This window comes from Eretmochelys imbricata, chromosome 5 (genome assembly GCF_965152235.1).
Source record: "Eretmochelys imbricata isolate rEreImb1 chromosome 5, rEreImb1.hap1, whole genome shotgun sequence".
In the NCBI taxonomy this organism is placed as follows: Eukaryota; Metazoa; Chordata; order Testudines; family Cheloniidae; genus Eretmochelys; species Eretmochelys imbricata.
Window position 1 is genome coordinate 42,110,692 of NC_135576.1, and position 22,153 is coordinate 42,132,844.

A 22,153-nucleotide genomic window follows, 5' to 3' on the forward strand; every position below is an offset into this window, starting at 1 on the left:
TTCCCTAATTGTTCAAAAATATCCACGGATTTCTTTTTTGACACTATTTTATATTTAATTTTGTCTGGTTCTTTCATGGTGTCATCTTAGGATTTATGTCCGAGGTTCATTCACATATGTTGCTCACTCAGAATCACTCTGCAGTTACTGAATAGTTGTTATGGAATATACGATTCGGATAGTTAATAAGTCTTTTATATCTTCACTTCACTTCTGGCCAAATTTTATGTTTTCTTTTTCCTTAAAGCTTTTAAAATGGCTTGTCAGGCAAGCCTTTGTGTTTGGAAATAAAACTGTAATTTCCCAAGAGTTTTAGGCCCTCAAGAGGGTAAAGATTTTATAAAATTCTGATGTCAACACATGGTCTATCTTTGGTTCCACAACAGTTTTACAAAAAGAAAAGGAGTACTTGTGGCACCTTAGAGACTAACCAATTTATTTGAGCATAAGCTTTTGTGAGCTACAGCTCACTTCATCAGATGCATTCAGTGGAAAATACAGTTGGGAGATTTATATACATAGAGAACATGAAACAATGGGTGTTACCATACACACTGTAAGGAGAGTGATCACTTAGGATGAGCTATTACCAGCAGGAGAGGGCTTGGCTAAGGGAAAACCTTTTGTAGTGATAATCAAGGTAGGTCATTTCCAGCAGTTGACAAGAACGTCTGAGGAACAGTGGAGGATGGGAGGGAATAAACAAGGGGAAATAGTTTTACTTTGTGTAATGACAGGTTTCAGAGTAACAGCCGTGTTAGTCTGTATTCTCAAAAAGAAAAGGAGTACTTGTGGCACCTTAGAGACTAACCAATTTATTTGAGCATGAGCTTTCGTGAGCTACAGCTCACTTCATCGGATGCATACCGTGGAAACTGCAGCAGACTTTATATATACACAGAGAATATGAAACAATACCTCCTCCCACCCCACTGTCCTGCTGGTAATAGCTTACCTGATGATCACTTTAGATAAGCTATTACCAGCAGGACAGTGGGGTGGGAGGAGGTATTGTTTCATATTCTCTGTGTATATATAAAGTCTGCTGCAGTTTCCACGGTATGCATCCGATGAAGTGAGCTGTAGCTCACGAAAGCTCATGCTCAAATAAATTGGTTAGTCTCTAAGGTGCCACAAGTACTCCTTTTCTTTTTACTTTGTGTAATGACCCATCCACTCCCAGTCTCTATTCAAGCCTAAGTTAATTGTATCCAGTTTGCAAATTAATTCCAATTCAGTAGTCTCTCGTTGGAGTCTGTTTTTGAAGTTTTTTTGTTGAAGAATTGCCACTTTTAGGTCTGTAATTGAGTGATCAAAGAGATTGAAGTGTTCTCCGACTGGTTTTTGAATGTTATAATTCTTGACATCTGATTTGTGTCCATTTATTCCTTTACGTAGAGACTGCCCAGTTTGGCCAATGTACATGGCAGAGGGGCATTGCTGGCACATGATGGCATGTATCACATTGGTAGATGTGCAGGTGAACAAGCCTCTGATAGTGTGGCTGATGTGATTCGGCCCTATGATGGTGTCCCCTGAATAGATATGGGGACACAGTTGGCAACGGGCTTTGTTGCAAGGATAGGTTCCTGGGTTAGTGGTTCTGTTGTGTGGTGTGTGGTTGCTGGTGAGTATTTGCTTCAGGTTGCGGGGCTGTCTGTAAGCAAGGACTGGCCTGTCTCCCAAGATCTGTGAGAGTGATGGGTCGTCCTTCAGGATAGGTTGTAGATCCTTGACAATGCGTTGGAGAGGTTTTAGTTGGGGGCTGAAGGTGATGGCTAGTGGCATTCTGTTACTTTCTTTGTTGGGTCGGTCCTGTAGTAGGTGACTTCTGGGTACTCTTCTGGCTCTGTCAATCTGTTTCTTCACTTCAGCAGGTGGGTGTTGTAGTTGTAAGAATGCTTGAGAGAGATCTTGCAGGTGTTTGTCTCTGTCTGAGGGCTTGGAGCCAATGCGGTTGTATCGTAGAGCTTGGCTGTAGAATACAGACTAACATGGCTGCTACTCTGAAAATAGTTTTACATTCATTCTCATGTTGTTTTGTCTCTCTTTCATAAACTGTTAACTTTCTAGAAAGAAATTAGACATATTTAGAAGATCACCTCTGTGTCACCTCTGTAATTTATATATTATTTGTACAATTCTGTCATCCTTAACTCTAAACACACAAAAATCTAGTTTAAATTATTTTATTTACTTTTTTACCTGGTCATTTTAACAACTCCAATTAACTGGTTTTATGTGTATGTTAAAGGGCCCACAAAGCGCATCAGGGAACTATCACTGCTAACAGCTAAAGATGACCTCCTTTATCTCAGATGGCAAAAACATTCATTTTTGGAGCTGAGGAACCAGGGTTTTCGTCTCAGCATTGTATATGTGTATATGTGAAATATATATCAGTTACCTGCAGCCCATTGATTCTTTGTGCCATATGGCTTTATTTTATAATTAGGGCACTGGAGTATTTGAGAATTCATATTTATTTACAATTTTATGTAGACACCTGAGACGAAATCCTGGGCATTTGGAAAAGCCCCCATTGACTTCAGTGGGGCCAGGATTTCACCCATAGTGCATTTTTTATTTACATTTTACTTTACATATACTCACTGTGATCTAAGATGACATAACATATTCTCTGGTTGACTGAGAGAGACCTCAGGAAGGGCAGTTACAAAATGTGTTTAAATAGTTCATTGAGGTACAGCCTTTAGTGGCTGTGTCACTAGAAGTTATATTATAGTTCTTTGTCAAGAAACTTAAAGAAATCAGTGTCCCATGTTGTTAGAAAGATACACTGATCAGTTCAAACCTTTCTGGAACATTGTCCTCTCTACCAGCCCATACAAATGGTTACTTTCTATACTGGGGTGGCCAGCCTGAGAAGGAGCCAGAATTTACCAAAGAGCCACTGTAATACGTCAGCAGCCCCACCAATCAGCGCCTCCCCCTCAGGATGATCAGACAGCAAGTGTGAAAAATCGGGACGGGGTGGGGGATAATAGGAGTCTGTATAAGAAAAAGACCCCAAAACTGGGACTGTCCCTATAAAATCGGGACATCTAGTCACCCTACTCCCCCTCCCTCCCTGCACCTCCCAATCAGCTGTTTCATGGGGTTCAGGAGGCTGGGGGGGGGGGGGAAGGCATGGCAGGTTAGGGGGAGGGGCGGGAAGGGATGGAGTAGGGGCAGGGCCTGTGGCAGAGCCAGAGGTTGAGCAGTGAGCACCTCCCGGCACATTGGAAAGTTGGCGCCTGTAACTCCAGCCCTATGCCTATACAAGGAGCCACATATTAACTTCCAAAGAGCAGCATGTGGCTCCGGAACCACAGGTTGGCCACCCATGTTCTATACCATCAGCTGGAGGTTGGAGCAATCAGAGTCGTTACTACTCCAATACCAGATGGTTGCTATTTAGCATTTCTCATTTGTTTTCTGTCTCCAACAGATGTAAACATCCACTTGCTGGCCGTTATAATAATTAGTGCTAGGCTACAGATTTTATTTTTTTATTACTCAAAGCTGCTGTCTAATGTAATGAGAGAGTTAGGTCACCAGTTCCACCCTGGAAATTAAAAGTAGTGCTTGTCAGTCTTCTGGATCCAGCATTCAAGCCCTCGAGGGGAGATCCAAGTAATTCTATAGCCATTTAAACCTCTTGCCCAGTGATTAATTCAGAATTTATCACTAATTGCTGTTTTAGTTACTATTTCAGTGGTTATTCTTGAAAAATATATTTGCTCAGTGACATAGCTGATACATATTTTATCTGTGTGCATTTCTAAAGTGCTTAACTCCATAGTATCTCAGCATTGTATGTGGACTACAGAAAGCTCCATCTGAGTAAGTTCCATCTGGAGATGTTAATTTCACATGGTGGTCTTTGTTTAGTTGTCAGCTCTTACCTTTGTGCATGTTGCTTGGTTTTTCTTCTCTTCTGCTTCATTTATTTGGAAAACGCTTGGTATAGAGAGAATTCTTTCTCTGTGACCTTAAGAAGGTGGAATTTGCACTCTTCCTTATTTTCTTTGCATGGGTTTTCTAGAGCCTTGAGCTTGCTGTTAAGAAGATGCACCTCCAGCTCCTTCTACTCTATATCTGGACTCTTTTAGTCACAATGTGCAGGTGATTCTAGTGGCTGTAGCAGGGCCCAGAAAGAGAGATGGTCCTTGAGATTACAGCTTTTTATCCTGTAAGGGATTTGTAGGTTAATTTACAACCTTGAAATGGACCCGCTAGTGTTGGAAAGGGGAGTCAGTGTAGATGGCAGAGCACCAGTGTACAGTACTGTACTCTTTTGTTTGTCATTTTCAGGATGGGCTGCTACCTTCTTATCTAGACTCGTATAGAAAGAGTTTCAGTGGTCCAGCACAGAAATCATAGAATCATAGAATATCAGGGTTGGAAGGGACCTCAGGAGGTCATCTAGTCCAACCCCCTGCTCAAAAGCAGGACCCATCCCCAATTAAATCATCCCAGCCAGGGCTTTTTCAAGCCTGACCTTAAAAACTTCTAAGGAAGGAGATTCCACCACCTCCCTAGGCAACGCATTCCAGTGTTTCACCACCCTCCTAGTGAAAAAGTTTTTCCTAATATCCAACCTAAACCTCCCCCACTGCAACTTGAGACCATTACTCCTTGTCCTGTCCTCTTCCACCACTGAGAATAGTCTAGAACCATCCTCTCTGGAACTACCTCTCAGGTAGTTGAAAGCAGCTATCAAATCCCCCCTCATTCTTCTCTTCCGCAGACTAAACAATCCCAGTTCCCTCAGCCTCTCCTCATAACTCATGTGTTCCAGACCCCTAATAATTTTTGTTGCCCTCCGCTGGACTCTCTCCAATTTATCCACATCCTTCTTGTAGTGTAGAAATGACTAATGCCTCAACCTTTGATGTAAGTTATTGTCAGAGAGGAATAAACAAAATTATCTTGCTAGCCAGAGGTGGAAGAAGGACTGTTGCTATCTAAGTGTTCAGGGTCAGTAATCAGAGTAACAGCCGTATTAGGAGCTGTAGCTCACGAAAGCTTATGCTCAAATAAATTGGTTAGTCTCTAAGGTGCCACAAGTACTCCTTTTCTTTTTTCAGGGTCAGTAATGACTACAGTAGGACCTATGGCTGATCCACTCTCTTGACTATGAGTGGACAAATGCCTTCAGCTGAGAGAAAGCTGGTGATGATAAGCTGCCCGTAGAACTGTTTTCCTCTTCTGGTTCTCATCACTTTGGTCTTTCCTACATTCAGCTTGAGCCAGCTCTTCTTTATCCATATGTCAGAGTCAGCAAGTCTCTAACATATGGGCATTATCACAACTCTGATTGTCCACATCTCTATGTGCTGGTAGAGGAAAAATAAACTGCATAGAATCATAGAATATCAGGATTGGAAGGGACCTCAGGAGGTCATCTAGTCCAACCCCCTGCTCAAAGCAGGACCAATCCCCAATTAAATCATCCCAGCCAGGGCTTTGTCAAGCCTGACCTTAAAAACTTCTAAGGAAGGAGATTCTACCACCTCCCTAGGTAACGCATTCCAGTGTTTCACCACCCTCCTAGTGAAAAAGTTTTTCCTAATATCCAACCTAAACCTCCCCCACTGCAACTTGAGACCATTACTCCTTGTCCTGTCCTCTTCTACCACTGAGAATAGTCTAGAACCATCCTCTCTGGAACCACCTCTCAGGTAGTTGAAAGCAGCTATCAAATCCCCCCTCATTCTTCTCTTCTGCAGACTAAACAATCCCAGTTCCGTCAGCCTCTCCTCATAAGTCATGTGTTCCAGACCCCTAATCATTTTTGTTGCCCTTCGCTGGACTCTCTCCAATTTATCCACATCCTTCTTGTAGTGTGGGGCCCAAAACTGGACAGTACTCCAGATGAGGCCTCACCAATGTCGAATAGAGGGGGACGATCACGTCCCTCGATCTGCTCGCTATGCCCCTACTTATACATCCCAAAATGCCATTGGCCTTCTTGGCATCAAGAACACACTGCTGACTCATATCCAGCTTCTCGTCCACTGTCTCCCCTAGGTCCTTTTCCGCAGAACTGCTGCCTAGCCATTCAGTCCCTAGTCTGTAGCTGTGCAACTGCTGCCTAGCCATTCAGTCCCTAGTCTGTAGCTGTGCAGTCCCTAGTCTCTTGTTTGAGCTGTGATGAATAAATCATGTTCACTAGAAAAAATAGTCTTCCATTACTACATTTGGGTAAGAATGATGTTCCTTATTTATATCTGTACAAAATAACTGACTTAGTCTAGTTGTAGAATCTTTCAGCTACAAAGGTGTAACCTTAAAATGGAGGCCTTTCACCCATGCCCTTTTCAAACTGCTTGCATAGTCACCATTTTTCATCCGGGCCACCTACACACTACATTATTATGCTAAATTTTATGAGCATTTATATATGTACCAAACTGGTTTTGATACTCCCCAAATAGCTATTAGCACAGCTGTCGTGATTGTTATTAAATAATCAACATTTACCATGAATTGGTATCTGTTAGTAAATGTCACCTTGTAATAGTGACCACTTTACACTTGCACATTTTAAAAAAAACTTTAATTATATCTGGGTATTAGCTTGTGCAATTAACATATCAACACATACGGTCTTCCTTCGTACCATAATTTATTTGACTTCATTAGCAGGAGTTAAAAAATATTTTAATTACAAAGCCATGCCATAGAACAATCAGCTTAGTAAATGCAAAGGTTTTAAATCTCCTAGTTGCTTTGTAATCACAATTACCTGAAGATGTGGGTTAGTCCTACTAAGCTAGTCTTCTGTGTCAGGCAAATCTTGCTTCTCAAGAGCAAACTGGCTTTGAGTTGCTCTCAGTTATCTCTTTCTGCTACTTCTGCTCAACTTGTGATTGTGTGCACAGGGTCAACATTGTGGTAGAACAGAATGGGTTTCTCTTTTGGCTCTTTTGTTTCCAGTAAATCTGCATCTCATTGTTTGACTTGGTCACAGTTTGTCTGTATGCAATGTTGTAGCTGTGTTGGTTCCAGGATATGATAGAAACAAGGTGGGTGAAATAGTATCTTTTATTGGACCAACTTCTGTAGGTGAGGGAGGCAAGCTTTTGAGCTTACACAGAACTCTTCTTCAGGTCAGCTCTTTTTCAGTAGAGCTCTATGTAAGCTCAATAACTTGCCTCTCTCACACACAGAAGTTGGTACAATAAAGTATATTACCTCATCCATCTTGTCTCTACAATTTGTCTGGTCCAGCTAAATTTTTTCACTCCCAAGGTCAGTTCCCCCTCAAACTTTGGCTTTGGTTCTCTGCTCCAGAATATCGCCTCTTGCAAATCCTTGTCTCTGGTTCTTCCATACTTATGGCTTAGTGCTTGCTTTACCAGGCATACTTCATTCTCACTATCTGTTAGATACTAATGTAAGGTTATGCAAAATATATGTCCATATTTATGTATTTATAGATAGATATTAACTCTGGGTTTAAGTTGGACATGAGGATTCTGAGTTTTCCTATTAATACACTGCTGTGAATTTTCAGATTACCCCTGTAAAGAATCCTACAGAGTATGATCAAATCTGTGTTCACAAAACAGCACCTCTCCCAATGGAGCTGGAAGCAGCTGCTTAATTAAACTGATGAGACTCACTCAGCTCCTAGTTAGTTTCACTCTTCTACTTCTGATGCAGCTGGGATGTATGTAGGTGTGATTCCCCACTGTCCTGGAGGTGCTCTGGGTGAAAAAAAAGATTAACATGGAAGGAGAGAGATGAGACAAAAACAGGAGGGTCAAAGAAGGGGAAGAGATATGGGGGAAAGAATTGACAGAGCAGCTAAAGGAAAGCAAGATTTTGAAGAGCAAAATATAGTGCATGCGTGGTCACGCTGTACAGAGCAAAGTGGCGTCCTCCATACAGTAGGGATTGCCACAACCCCAGCAAGCCACAGTTTGAGGACCACTGAACTAGAGGGAGGGTTGCTGTGGTACGGGGCTTTGATGTGTGTGGGTGCAGTGGTGCAGGGAGAATGGGATGAGTGCTCAAAAATAGTGATAAGTGAGTGAGTAGATTCAAGAATGGGGCATGGACCAAAACAAAGCATGGAAAAGCAAATAGATGCACAGAAAACAAAAGGAAAGGAAGAGCATGGAAGAAATTGTGGGGTATGGCAATAATGATAATCATTTGCTCTTTATAGCACTTGTCATTGGTTGATCTCAAAGTGCTTAACAAAGGAGATCAGTGTCATTATCCCATTTTACAGATATGGAAACTGAAAGAGGTAAAGTGATTGTCCCAAGGTCACCCAATTGGCCAGTTGCAGAGGTGGGAATAGAACCCAGGTCTCCTGAGTCCCAATTTGGTAGGCTATTCCGCAGGTCATAAATGTGTACATGCAATGAAAGGAGAAAAAGACACAGATTCCTGGGTACGATTGGGAGCAAAGGAAGGTCAATAACTAAATTTTAGGGGTGACATTTTATTTCTTCCTATATTTTGGTGATTCAACAGAAACTCAGAAAAAACACCTCCCACTGAAATTCTGAAATTGCCCCCTCTGCCATTAAACCCCTGAAAAATGGCTGAATCATAGCTTTGTGTGTGCATTGTCGTAATGGTTAGTGAAAAGGCAGCTGTCCATCCCAGCACTGTAGGGGGTCTCTTGTAAACTTTTCTGCCTAACCAAGTCTGTAATACAGGTGAGTACTTTAATTAGAGTTATTAACTGAACCCAAAGGTTATTTATAGATATGAGAAACCTTCATGCCTTTTCCAGGCACAGAGCAAAACCATATGAAATACTCATATAAGATCTGCAACAGTTAAAAGAGTACATTTTGAAGCAGGAGGCTATGAGATAATTTGCTCTCATGGCCTGGAACACAGCAGACATTCAATGCAAGTATAAAATTATCCATTTTAATTTACACTTCTATGTTTTTGCCATTTTGTTTATGTTGCATGTAACTACTAGCCTTCATAACCTAGCTTTCACTGTATATTCTCTTTTCCTTGTCTCAAAATACAAAACACTATTGTCTGTTTCCATGGAGTTTCAGTAACTGGTGTTTTGAATAACAACTCAATCCTCTAAGAAAAACTGTTTTGTCTATTTTTGCTGAACCAAAAGGTTTTATCTCTGTTTTTGCATACATATTAGATAGCACTCCCTCAATCTAGTGCGGGGGGGGGAGGGGGGGAAGGGCAGACATCTGAATTATTTTAAAATACAGATTTATTTAATTAAAAGTACAACTGTTTAGGGTCCTGAAGAGGAAAGGCTAGACCTAAAAAGGAATATGTTCTTGTTTCTAAAAATACTGTTTAATATAAAAAAGTAATGTTTTTTTTAAATAATACACAATAGACTTTTTGCTTCAATTTAGATTCTTAATCTCCAAAATTCATTTTTAAAATTTCAGAGCTGGTGGTCCAAGTCTTTTACTGAGAATGACATTAGGAACAGAAATTACTACCCATCTCCAGGCCTCTTCATATGCAGCATCAGACCGAAATTTTTTGAAATGGGACCTGTCACCAGAGCAAATCAGAACAAGGACAGATGATCTGATCATGAAAACAAAGCAAGTGTATGACAATGTTGGAATGCTTAATTTTGAAAAAGTAACATATGAGAACACTATGCAGGCTCTGGCCGACATAGAAGTGGAGTATACAAGTGAGTATGTGGAATCTAATACCTTCCTTTTCTGAATTCGTCCTATCCACACAGCAGAGTTCGGGAAGCAATGCAGCAAAAGCAGTTACCACCTGTGAGTCTGATCTGTGCCCTTCATGGCTAGAGAAAGTAGAAATCTCAAAAGTGATATCCATTCATATTCATTTTTGACCTGGTCATTAAAGACATGGCAAGGGTTAGCAAGACTATGCTGGTATTACTTCACTCATTTCTCTCAGACTACATTGAGAGAGTCATGATGGGCATATACTCCTCCACTTTCAAAGTCCTCACCTGTGAAATCTGAGTGACCCATCCTATTCTTGTCAGTGACTGCATGGAGCCACTTGGTGGCACTGTGCAACAGCATGGACTAAAATGTCTGCAGTATACATATGAAATCCAGCTTTACAATTACTTTCACATCTTATATAAAAAGCACTTTCCTTCAGCCATTTGAGGGCCTGTTTGAGACCAGTATCTGAAGTCAAATCACGTGACTAATGTGATGCTAGTCGGGGGAGGGAAGCATTTCAGAGAACTCATGTCCTAACATCTTCCTCCAGTGAGGGCATCTGCTCTGTGTTAAGTCTGCAATCTTACCCTTCTCTTGACACTTCACAGATTCTGTGCACCACATAATCATGACTATGGTTATTATACCCTTTTCCTATTATAGCTGGCAAGGAGACTGTCTTGAACAATCTTAATCCAAACAGCCTCCTGTCAGGTTCAGATTTAGCCACAGTGATGATCAGTGATCCATGCATTCATGACCTCCAGCCTGAATTATTGTGGCTCTCTGTGTGTAGGAATAAAACTACCAGGCTTAAGTTAAAAATAAAAGTAAATAAATAAATAAAATAAAAAGCTACTGTTTGGTTCAGAACACAGCAGCAATCTGCCCATCTGCAGAGGCTGTGAAGAGTACATATCACTCCAGTGCTCTTCTCTCTTCCCTGGGTCCTATCAGAATACTAGTTCAGATTTAAGCTTTGGTTACCAATCTTCAAAGCTCTACATGGAACTAGTCTCACTTTCCTGAGGGATCACTCATGGTATGTGATAATGACCTCTCACAACAGCAGCATTCCATTAGAACCTTAAGAACATAAGAACGGCCATAGTGGGTCAGACCAAAGGTCCGTCTAGCCCAGTATCCTGTCTTCCAAAAGTAGCTAATGCCAGGTGCCCCAGAGGGAATGAACAGAACAGGTAATCATCAAGTGATCCATCTCCCGTCACCCATTCCCAGCTTCTGGCAAACAGAGGCTAGGGATACTATGCCTGTCCATACTGGATAATAGCCATTGGTGGACCTATCCTTCATGAACTTATCTAGTTCTTTTTTGAACCCTGTTATAGTCTTAACCTTCACAACATCCTCTGGCAAGGAGTTCCACAGTTGACTGTGCGTTGTGTGGAAAAAATACTTCCTTTTGTTTGTTTTAATTCTGCTGCCTATTAACCTTGGAACCGTCAGTCTTGAACATTATACTCACATGAGCAGGGGAGAGAGCTTTCCCAGTAACTGGCCCATGTACCTGGAACTCATTCTCAGAAAAGACCCAGATGACCACAAACCTCAGGAGCTTCAGAGCAAAATGTAAAACTCACTACTACATTTGAACCATCTTACCATAACACCAGCAAAACAAATAAAGTTCAGGCCCTACAGACTGGAGGAGAGGGCAAACCACATGTGTATGTGCATCCCATAATTTTGAGAGACAGACAAGATACCACAGTCTTTGGTTGTGTATTGTGTCTTAGTTTTTCACAAAGCTTTTTAGGTGCATCTTAAAATCTGTAACCAACTAATCTTTAGAACCTTCATCTGCTAGTAATATGAACGGTCTCTCAGGACAAAAAGCATTTGTTACACTTTTGTGTAAAATGTTTGAACAAAGCGTAACATGCAGGACATTAGCACTTTTTTAAAAGGGAAAACTATAACTAGGTTTAATCAAGTCCAAGTTAATTAATCCAGCTAGTCATTTCAACTACTTTTTTAATTATAGGACCTATGTTCATGTTTGTTATTAATACAGGGGCACGACAGCATTGCTGAGAATTTAGTTTATTTTCATTTCCATTCAAAATTGTTACTCAGCCTGTGATCTCTGATAGTCCAAAATAATCACACATCATCTCCCTCAGTTTTCTTATTGCTTGCTTTTATTAGTAATAAACAGACTTGGTCATATCTGTATTTTTTCCTGCCAATTTTTGAATAATTTGAGGGAGAATTGTAAAGATTCAAAACTTGCTATTTCCAAGATTCTAGAGAGAGAATCTGTGACAACCATTAAAAATAATTTATTTAAAAATACCTACTTTCTGTACTTTTAAAAGATTCATCTCATTTCAAAGCATACAATTACTCCAGTGCTTTAAATATATCTGTATTAAACTTTTACTAACTCAAAATTGACCTTGTGGAATGATTAAAGTGGGGACATTTGCAAGGGCAGTTGGGCTTTTATAATATACACCATCAGTGAAATATGCATTTGTTGAAATGCATCTGTTGCTGCTGTGTATATAATTGTATTGGTTCATTTTTTACATAATCCGTGATTCATTCATTATCTGTAAATCCTAATCAGTGGTTGCTTCAGGTATCTGTTTATATAAGTTTATTTCTGAAAGCTTGTGTAAAAACTAAAAACAACGATTTATTAAATAACTTGTCTATTCCTAGGAAGTTCCTCATCTTGAAAAAAATTAACATGGACTGACTGCATTGTAAGTGTTTTAAAATGTATTTTTATTTTAACAGTGGAGAGAAGCATGCTGGATTTCCCGCAGCATGTCTCATCCAACAAAGATGTACGCTCAGCAAGCACAGAAGCTGACAAAAGACTTTCTTATTTTGATGTGGAGATGAGCATGAGAGAAGATGTGTTTCAGAGGATTGTTTATTTGCAGGTAAATGACAATGAAGATAACTAAAAATAACCGGTAGAGGAATATGTAAGGTGCCACCAGTGAAATTTTTTTCCCAATAAATAGTACATGCTGTGTTTTTCAGTATCCCTATCACTTCATTAATCTCAATCACTGTTAAATCCACTATCCACTGAATAGACCTGTAGTGTATGTGTTACATGAGGGGCCTCATTTAAATTCTCTTGCTTCAAAAACCTAAGGATTTTACTTAAAGAAAACCTTTACCAAGTAGAAACCTTGGGAAAAAGGTGCAGTCTCTCACGTCGATATTTGGCTGCCAGATAAGCTTGTGCACACACTCGTTCACTGTTTCTTACTTCATTGGAATTAGGAATGACTACATTTTTTTGTTGTTTAAATTATTCTAGAAGTCAATAATGCTGATGCAAACAAAATACTTGGTTTACTACTGTCTACTAGCCCCTTTTAAAGTGTTTTCATAGACTGCCTCATCCTCCAAGTAAGCACCATCATAAGTGTTACGCTTTAATTAAGTATATATTATTAACTGTGTAATTCAAACTAAACCAAGAATAATTAAAATTTACTGTGGTGGCCTCACTTTTCTTACTCCCCCAAATGTATGAAGTAGTATTTGTTTATCATTCTTCAGATGGGTAATTTTAAAATATTTAAGCAAATAATTTAGTATGAATAATTGTAACATTTTCATCTGTCCCTCCTCCAAATGTGAAATTTGTGTCTATTAAACAATTGTGCTTACTGTTGTTCCACATAGCTGATAAAACACTGGAACCACTGGCTGCTGGAGTCGTTTCTGTGCTGTATTGTGTATTGTGCTGTATTGTAAAAACCTTGCTTTTTGTAATATGAACTGGAAATCTTGATATTTGCAGTGAGATCTGAACAGAGCATTTTATAATTTCCCCCATTATCTTTTATTGCCATGCTTTCCAAGAATGTTTTCCACTATTTGCTTTCCCTTATTTGGTTATTTCCACATTGTTTATGTGAGAAGCTCCTGATATTTTACAGCCCCACTATAGACTATTTTGTTCATTTTTGTGTGTATTGGCAGCTAGTGTTTCTTATTATCTTTCACTTTTTTACATATCTCATACGCTGAATTAAAGAAGTTTGATATGTGTTTACTGTTTTATGTGATTTTATGTTATGTACGTTATGTGTGTTATGTGTATGTGCACCTTGTGGGCTCTGCTGTAATACAAATAATATTTTTTCATATTTATAGGCATTTCTAGCAGTCACTTGTGAAAACCAAATATAAATATCTACAATAATTACTGTTGGTCAACAGAATTCTTTCATATTCACCTTGGTATTCTTTCTATTTAATTTCCCCTTGTGACGATATTCGGCATTTACATCTATTTCAGAATACTATAGTGTTTCTAATTTCTTTTTGTTAATCCTTTAAATTAGTTTGAGGGTTTCCCCCCTTCATTTAAACAGTACAACAATATGCAGATATTTCTTAATCATCTATTTAACACTGATATGTGACCTGGGCTAAGATCTCAGATCTGAATACTCCTAAAATTCACAGTGTCTGGGAGAAGATCATTTTTGGTGGAGGACATTAGGCTGTGTAATTTGCTTCCACCAAGGCCAGGCTGAATCTTGCCACTTCTAGATTATGATGCATGACTTCTCTGCTCTTGTAAGTTGTTGCCTCAGCTGCACCTGGAGAATGACTTTTCCAAGTAGAGTTTCTAACAGAAGAGGAGAGACTGAATTAAAACCATTGAAAACATAGTAGCCATTTTAATAAGCCAGCCTCGTTTATTTCAATGTAGTATTTCTGTCAAGTTAGGGTTTCCATGGAATTTTCAGGGCTAAAGCATGGATTCTTAATTTAAACATCATGAGCCTGTTTAGGGCCAGGTTAACAGTACAGTGGAAACAGGGCCCCTCAGACTCGTACATTATTTATTATGGTAGTATCCCATGAAAAGTTGGATGTTCAAACATAACATCGAGGATCTCCTAGATCTCTCTGACCCCAGGCCCATTTTTACCCCTTAAAATGCAGGCCTGAGTCTGCTAAAGTTATTTACCATGCTTATGTTACTTCCTAAATCATTCTTATACATCCTCCTCCACCAATGGTTTTTTAAAATGAGGGGTTTTTTTTATGTCTAATCAAATACAAAAGCTTTTTCCAAATATTAAGGAAAAATTCCATCCTAGGCTTATGTGGTAGATGTATACTGCAGCTCTCCTTCTACAGGAAATTTTTACTCCAGTGATTTAAACCCTTGAATATAGGTGTTTATAATAGATTTTTAATATTAATGTGTCTGATGAAGCGATAACATTAAGCCTAGTCATTCCTAATAACTGCACATGGGCATGCTGAAGAATGTTATCAAACTTCCCCACCCACACATCCTTAGAAAACTCAGCATGGTTTAAACAGTTGCTACTACCCTCGTTTCCAATATTCCACAGTCTCCTTTTTTTAGTTCTCCTTAAAGACTTGTTCACATAATGCATGGACTATTATGGTGGTTCAAAAATGAAATTAAAAATTATATTATGTAAATATCAGCAAAGGGACATTTAAAAAGCAATTATCCTTAATTCTGAAAAACTCAGAATAATCATGTACGGTAAAGTACTCAAACTTAGAACCTCTGTCACAAAACTTGTACATCAGAGAAACATTGGGTGAGGTGAAGTATCATTAATAATGAGAAGTTTAAAATTCACACCATAACACATTAAGTCCATGATTGCTGTAAAGCCTTACACCATTGCTTATTTTTAAACACATGACTAGACTACTTAAAGTGAAAGGGATTATTCATGTCCATGAAATTAGGCATGTGCACAAGTGTTTGCAGGATGGGGCATTAGACATCTTCAAGGCAGCCATAGTGATATTTCAGTTTAAAAGTGTGTTTTAAGAGGTGGTTGATAGAGTGAAAGTGAGTTAAGAAAAAAATCCCACATGGGGCCTAACAAATTCAATATGGAATTCTGTAACTTTTGTCATTCATTTTAATTGTAGTAAGAGAACTGTATCCCTTTACACATTGGAATACTCCTGTTTTTTCTTCTCATCATCTTCCATTTAATATAATTTCAGCAAACATGTGATCTTGGACATCTGAAGCCTGAAGCTAAGCGATACTTAGAGAAGTCAGTTAAAATGGGGAAAAGGAATGGACTCCATCTTCCCAAAGAAGTACAGAATGTGAGTATGGATTTCCTATATTTATAATATGAAGAAAGTATGGTTTCACTGCTGTGAAGAATTTCTTAAGTGTATATTTTTGCTTATATACTCAGGTCTCAGTTAAGTGCTGCTTTGAGGCCATCCTTACTCTTACAGACTGTAATGATGATAATTTGTACAAGACAAAGAAATACAAAATAAAAGATTTTAAAATAAGCCCAAGATTTTTGAAAGTGGGTAATGATTTTGAATTCCTGAATTTTTGAGTAACTAACTTGAGACAACTTAAAAGGAGCCTGATTATCAGAAAGTGGAAGGCAGCATTCCCTAAAAATGCGGCATCTGTAGGACATCCAAAATTGAGCACCCAAAAATTGAAGAGCTCTCTGGAAGCTTGAAAGCTTGTCTCTTTCACCAACAGAAGTAGTCAAATAAAAGATATTACTTCACCCACCTTGTCTCACTATTTAACAGCACAGGCTTGTGAACCTGAAGTGGCCCTCTGCCTTTCCCCAATAATTGCTCCCAATGCAAATCCTTCAATCGACAGGAGCTTAAATCTTGGTTATGCATATTTATATTATGTTAAGGTTCCTGATGCCTCTAGAAGATCATTAGAAACTATATGTAAGGAGACTGTTGGTGGCTCAGAGTGAAGTAAAATCTTGACTATTGTTAAAATCTAACCAGCAGCAGAAACAAATGAATCACAATGTATACAAACTTTATGTATGTAAATTTGGCAGTAAGGAGCCAGAACACCCCAGAAGTCAGCCTGATATGTCAAAAATATTTTGCTCATCCAATTTCTTGTGTTTAAGAAAAGATTTTGGAATGCTGTTATCTTTCATAGATGTTCTTTTCTTTCTGCCATATATTTAAAGGTCCCAAACTAATCTAGGAGCTCTTTAACTTTTCAGCAGCTTGTTGACACACCTTTGTTGTGTCTGCTCCTTTTAGAGCCATCTACCAGTTATCTTTAGGACAGCAATTCCCACTGAAATACAACAGAAAATTTTATTTAAAATTAAATTTAGACTTTTATTTTGAGAGAGAGGGAGAGAGAGGAACTAAGTGTTAATACATAAAACTACTTTAGCGCATTATTGACATCAATGGTTCTCAACCTATGATCCTTGAATCCCTGGGGGTCCCGTGGACTATGTCTAAGGGATCCACAAAAGACGTAGACTGAAAACTGACTGAACAGAATTCAGCTATATATACAGACAATATATTTCCAAAGGGTCCACACCTCCATTAGAAATTTCCAAAGGGGGTCACACCTCCATTCAAAACTTTTTAGGGGTCTGCAAATGAAAAAAGATTGAGAACCACTGATTTCTATGATAAATCCCTTGTGAGTTAAGAAAATATACTTCTAACATGTTTGAGGTAAAAGAAAATCTTAGAGAAAGTTAAATTATTTTTACATGTAGGGCAGCAATGGGTAGTTACAATTTTGGTTTTTGATGGTCAGTTTAATTTATATTCAATTAGGAAATAAAGACCATGAAGAAAAAATCGAGTGAGCTGTGTATAGACTTCAACAAAAACCTCAATGAGGAAAACACATTTCTCATGTTTTCTAAGGATGAACTTCGTGAGTACTGTATTTCTCTTTCTTTAGAACTGCAGTTAAATTTCAGGAATCTTTTTTGTGCAGTTCTTAGATAGGGTTCAATTGTCATACAGTATCTAGGAAATGAAATTGTAACACTGTTACAGCTTGTACTGGTTTCCTATCCTTCTCCAAATCCAACTCAGGATTGCCTTTGTGTAATTAAAAATTCTTCATGGACTTGTGCCACCTAATCTCTCAGGACTCTTCCCATCTTTGCCTTTCCCCTCACATCTCCACCATTGGGCATCACACTCCATTTGTAGTGTTCCATCTATCTAAAACACTTTTCTGCTGTTCAGGAAGTTAAGCTACTTCCCTGATTTAAATATTCCTTTAAAGCCTTCATTTTCAGTTTACCATATGATTCTCTGTAAAGGATTTGGTGATCACTCTGTCAAATGTATTTTATGAGTTTAATAAAATTAGAGATTTTTAAAACTATCATCTGTTTTTAAATGGGATTATCTTGTTAAACATATTTCTGCTTCTCATAAGTGAGGTGTTCATAATTTTAATATTATTTGATTTGATTAAAAAAAGTAAATTAACAATTAACCGTAACATTTAGGGCTGTATTTCGTAGAGGAGTTTTTAAATTAAGATCTGGAGGAAAGCTGAGAGGTACATAAAGTAAAAATCATAAATGAATCAAATACCATAAAATCTCTATGATAAAATTCCATGCTTGAATAACAAGAGGATAGCAGTAGGAATATACTACCAACCACCTGACCAGGATGATGAAGGTGATTGTGAAATGGTCTAGGAGATTAGAGGGGCTACAAAAATGAATAATGAAGGGGGATTTCAAGCATCACCATATTGATTCAATACATGTTACCTCAGGATGGGATGCAGAGATAAAATTTCTAGGCACCATTAATGACCTGGAACCCATAAAGTCCTGGAACCCATAAGGGGAGAGGCAATTTTTGATATAGTCCAAAGTGGGGCACAGAATCTGGTCCAAGATGTGGATGCTGCTGAACCACTCAATAATAGCGACCCAACTATAATTAAATTTATGTGGGGGAAAAAATACCAAAGAAGCCCCCCACAGTAGCATTTCCCTTCAAAAAGGTGAACTTCACAAAAATGAGGAAGCTACTTACATAGAAATTGAAAGGAACACAAATAAGAGTGGAATACTGACAAGCTGTATGGAAACTAGTTAAAACCAGCATAATGGGGGTCAAACGAAAGGTATATCCCAAATAAAAACAAAACAAAACAGTAGGAGGAGCAGAAAAATGCCAGTGTTTCTAAACAGCACAATGTAAGTGTATGTTAAAGGCATCCTTTAAAAATTGAAAGTCAAACTGTACTAAGGAAAATAGAAAGGAGCATAAACTCTTGCAAGTGAAGTATAATTAGGCAGGCTGTCAAGGTTTCTTCCCCACTCTGAACTCTAGGGTACAGATGTGGGGACCTGCATGAAAGACCCCCTAAGCTTATTCTTAACAGCTTAGGTTAAAAACTTCCCCAAGGTACAAACTTTGCCTTGTCCTTGAACCCTATGTTGCCACCACCAAGCTTGTTAAATAAAGAACAGGGAAAGAGCTCACTTGGAGACCTCTTCCCCCAAAATATCCCCCCAAGCCGTACACCCCCTTTCCTGGGGAAAGCTTGATAAAAATCCTCACCAATTTGTACAGGTGAACACAGATGCAAACCCTTGGATCTTAAGAACAATGAAAAATCAATCAGGTTCTTAAAAGAAGAATTTTAATGAAAGAAAAGGTAAAAGAATCACCTCTGTAAAATCAGGATGGTAAATACCTTACAGGGTAATCAGATTCAAAACATAGAGAATCCCTCTAGGCAAAACCTTAAATTACAAAAAGACACAAAAACAGGAATATACATTCCACCCAGCGCAGCTTATTTTACCAGCCATTAAACAAAAGGAAATCTAACTCATTTCTAGCTAGATTACTTACTAACTAACAGAAGTTCTGAGCCTGCATTCCTCATCTGTCCCCGGCAAAAGCATTACGCAGACAGACAGATCCTTTGTCTCCCCCCCCCCTCCAGATTTGAAAATATCTTGTCTCCTCATTGGTCATTTTGGTCAGGTGCCAGCGAGGTTATTTTAGCTTCTTAACGCTTTACAGGTGAAAAGGTTTTGCCTCTGGCCAGGAGGGATTTTATAGCACTGTATACAGACAGGTGGTTACCCGTCCCTTTATTTTTATGACACGCCCCCCAAATCACAAATAGGGTGAAAACACTGGCTGTGATTTCTTCCTGGAGCTCTAGGAGAAAACAGAGTTAATAAGACACATGCACCTCTAAATATACTACCAGCTGTATAAAGACTAACAATATTTTCCACATCTCAAGGATGATTTTAACCAGATGATTCTGGGAAACTTTCACGGGAGAGTGCATCAGACACTTCGTTAGAAGCTCCTGAGATGTGTTGTATGTTGAAATCAAAATCTTGGAGAGCTAAACTCCACCGAACAAGTTTTTTGTTTTTTCCCTTGGCGGTATGAAGCCACTGTAGCGCAGCATGGTTGGTTTGCAGGTGGAAGCGCCGTCCCCAAACGTATGGGCGTAGCTTTTCCAGAGTGTAGACAATGACGTAACATTCCTTTTCACTGATTGACCAGTGGCTTTCCCTCTCAGACAGCTTCTTGCTGAGAAACACGACAGGATGGAACTCCTGATTCGGTCCTTCCTGCATTAAGACTGCTCCCACAGCACTCTCGGATGCATCTGTGGTTACTAGGAATGGTTTGTCAAAGTCTGGGGCCTTTAGTACAGGGTCAGACATGAGTATCGCTTTAAGCTGGTTAAAGGCCTTCTGACACTTTTCAGTCCACTGAACTGCATTTGGCTGTTTCTTTTTGGTTAGGTCTGTCAGTGGGGCGGCGATTTGGCTGTATTGTGGTACAAATCGCCTGTAATATCCAGCCAAGCCGAAGAAGGATTGGGCCTGTTTCTTTGACTTTGGGACAGGCCACTTTTGGATAGCATCCACTTTGGCCTGTAGGGGGTTGATAGTTCCTTGACTCCCTGGTGTCCAAGGTAAGTCACTCTGTTGAGGCCTATTTGACACTTCTTAGCCTGAACAGTTACTCCTGCCTCCCTTATGCACTCTGTGACAAAGCTCTGTCCTCGCCTCCGTGCGTCCCGCGTTTCCTGGTGGATATCGCTAGCCTCAGAGGCTCACTGTGACCCTCCATGTAACCCTTCTCTCTCTAGAGACAAGGGTCACAGTCTACTGAGCCATTTTCATCATAAGCCAGCAAGGGAGGTGAGGAGAAGTTATCCTTCCTTGGACAGTCTCTGTTGTCTCCCAGTCTCAGTGATTAATCAGGGGGCAAAGGTGTGGGGAGCCCGAGCCCACCCTCTACTCTGGGCTCCAGCCCAGGGACCCCAATAATCTCAACTATGGGAGCTGACCTTTTAGAAACATGACATGTACAATTCCCTGGACTACTTCCCCTACAACAGCCCTCACTTCCTCAAGCTCCACTTCACCCTTACCTCAGGGCCTCCTTCCTTGTGCCTGATACGGTGTGTACTACTCAGTCTCTGCAACAGCGCAACTTCCTCCCACAGCTCCTGACATGCACGCCCACCTGACTGACTGGAAGACTTTTAACTAGTTTCAGCCAGCCCCTGATTGGCTTCAGGTGTCCCGATCAACCTAGCGTTCTCCCTGCCTTCTGGAAAGTTCTTAATTGGCCCCAGGTGTCTTAATTGACCTGGAGCAGCTGCCATTTCACTTATCCTGGTACCAGGAATTTGTTTAGCCTGGAGCTAATATATCTATCTCTCACTACTTTTCTATAGCCATCTGGCCTTGCCCCGTCACAGCTCGAAGACTTTTTGTATATGTTCCAGGTGTTCTGCCTAGAAATCTGAAAATATGGCCACATCATCAAGGTAGGCGTCTGCATATTCTCCCAGTCCTGCTAGGAGACCATCTACAAGTCTTTGGAAGGTGGCGGGTGCATTCCGCAGCCCGAAAGGGAATACGTTAAATTCATACAGCCCGACGTGTGGTGAAGGCTGACCTGTCCTTGGCGGATTCATCTAGCAGTACCTGCCAGTACCCCTTAGTTAAGTCCAAGGTAGAGATGAACTGGGTCCATCCCAGTTTCTCTAATAGTTCATCTGTGCGTGGCATTGGATAGTTGCCTGGGTGAGTTACAGCGTTTAGCTTACGGTAGTCCACGCAGAAACATATCTCCCCATCTGGTTTGGGAACTAGAACCACTGGACATGCCCATGCACTGTGGGAGGGGCGGATTACACCCATCTGTAGCATATCCTGGATCTCCCGTTCTATAGCAGTTTTAGCTTGAGGAGACACCTGGTAAGGTTGGGCTCTAATTGGGTGAGCATTACCTGCTCAATGGAGTGGTATCCCCGTTCAGTCAGTCCTGGAGTGGCTGAGAACATCAGCACGTAGCTAGTGCATAGCTCCTTGATCTCCTGTCGCTGCATACGCCCAAGGGTCATGGAGAGGTTCACCTCTTCCGCGCCACCAGCACTTTTCCCTTCGTAGTAGACACCTTCAGGCCACTCAGCGTCATCTCCCTGGTCTGTAAACTGACAAACCTTTAATTCTCTGGATCGATTAGAAGAGCTGAGAGGCGGTGGGTTGCTCCGTGCCGCCGTCCAAGCTCTCTGGAGGCTTTCATCTGCTTCCTGTTCGGTCTGGAACTGTTCCCTTGATGCTGGAGACATCAGTTCCTCATTGGATTGTGGACCTAGGCTTGATCCCTCTGGAAGC

The 22,153-nt window shown here is 40.0% G+C and overlaps 1 protein-coding gene across 3 annotated transcripts in view; it reads left to right on the forward strand.

Moving 5' to 3' along the window:
- NLN (neurolysin) overlaps positions 1-22,153 on the forward strand; it is a 67,884-nt gene that overhangs the window by 11,950 nt on the left and 33,781 nt on the right. For all 3 annotated transcript variants that reach the window (XM_077816297.1, XM_077816299.1, XM_077816296.1), the window contains exons 2-5: positions 9,408-9,664; positions 12,447-12,595; positions 15,690-15,797; positions 17,280-17,382. In XM_077816297.1, the coding sequence (XP_077672423.1) occupies positions 9,408-9,664; positions 12,447-12,595; positions 15,690-15,797; positions 17,280-17,382 (617 nt within the window). The remainder of the gene's footprint in view (positions 1-9,407; positions 9,665-12,446; positions 12,596-15,689; positions 15,798-17,279; positions 17,383-22,153) is intronic.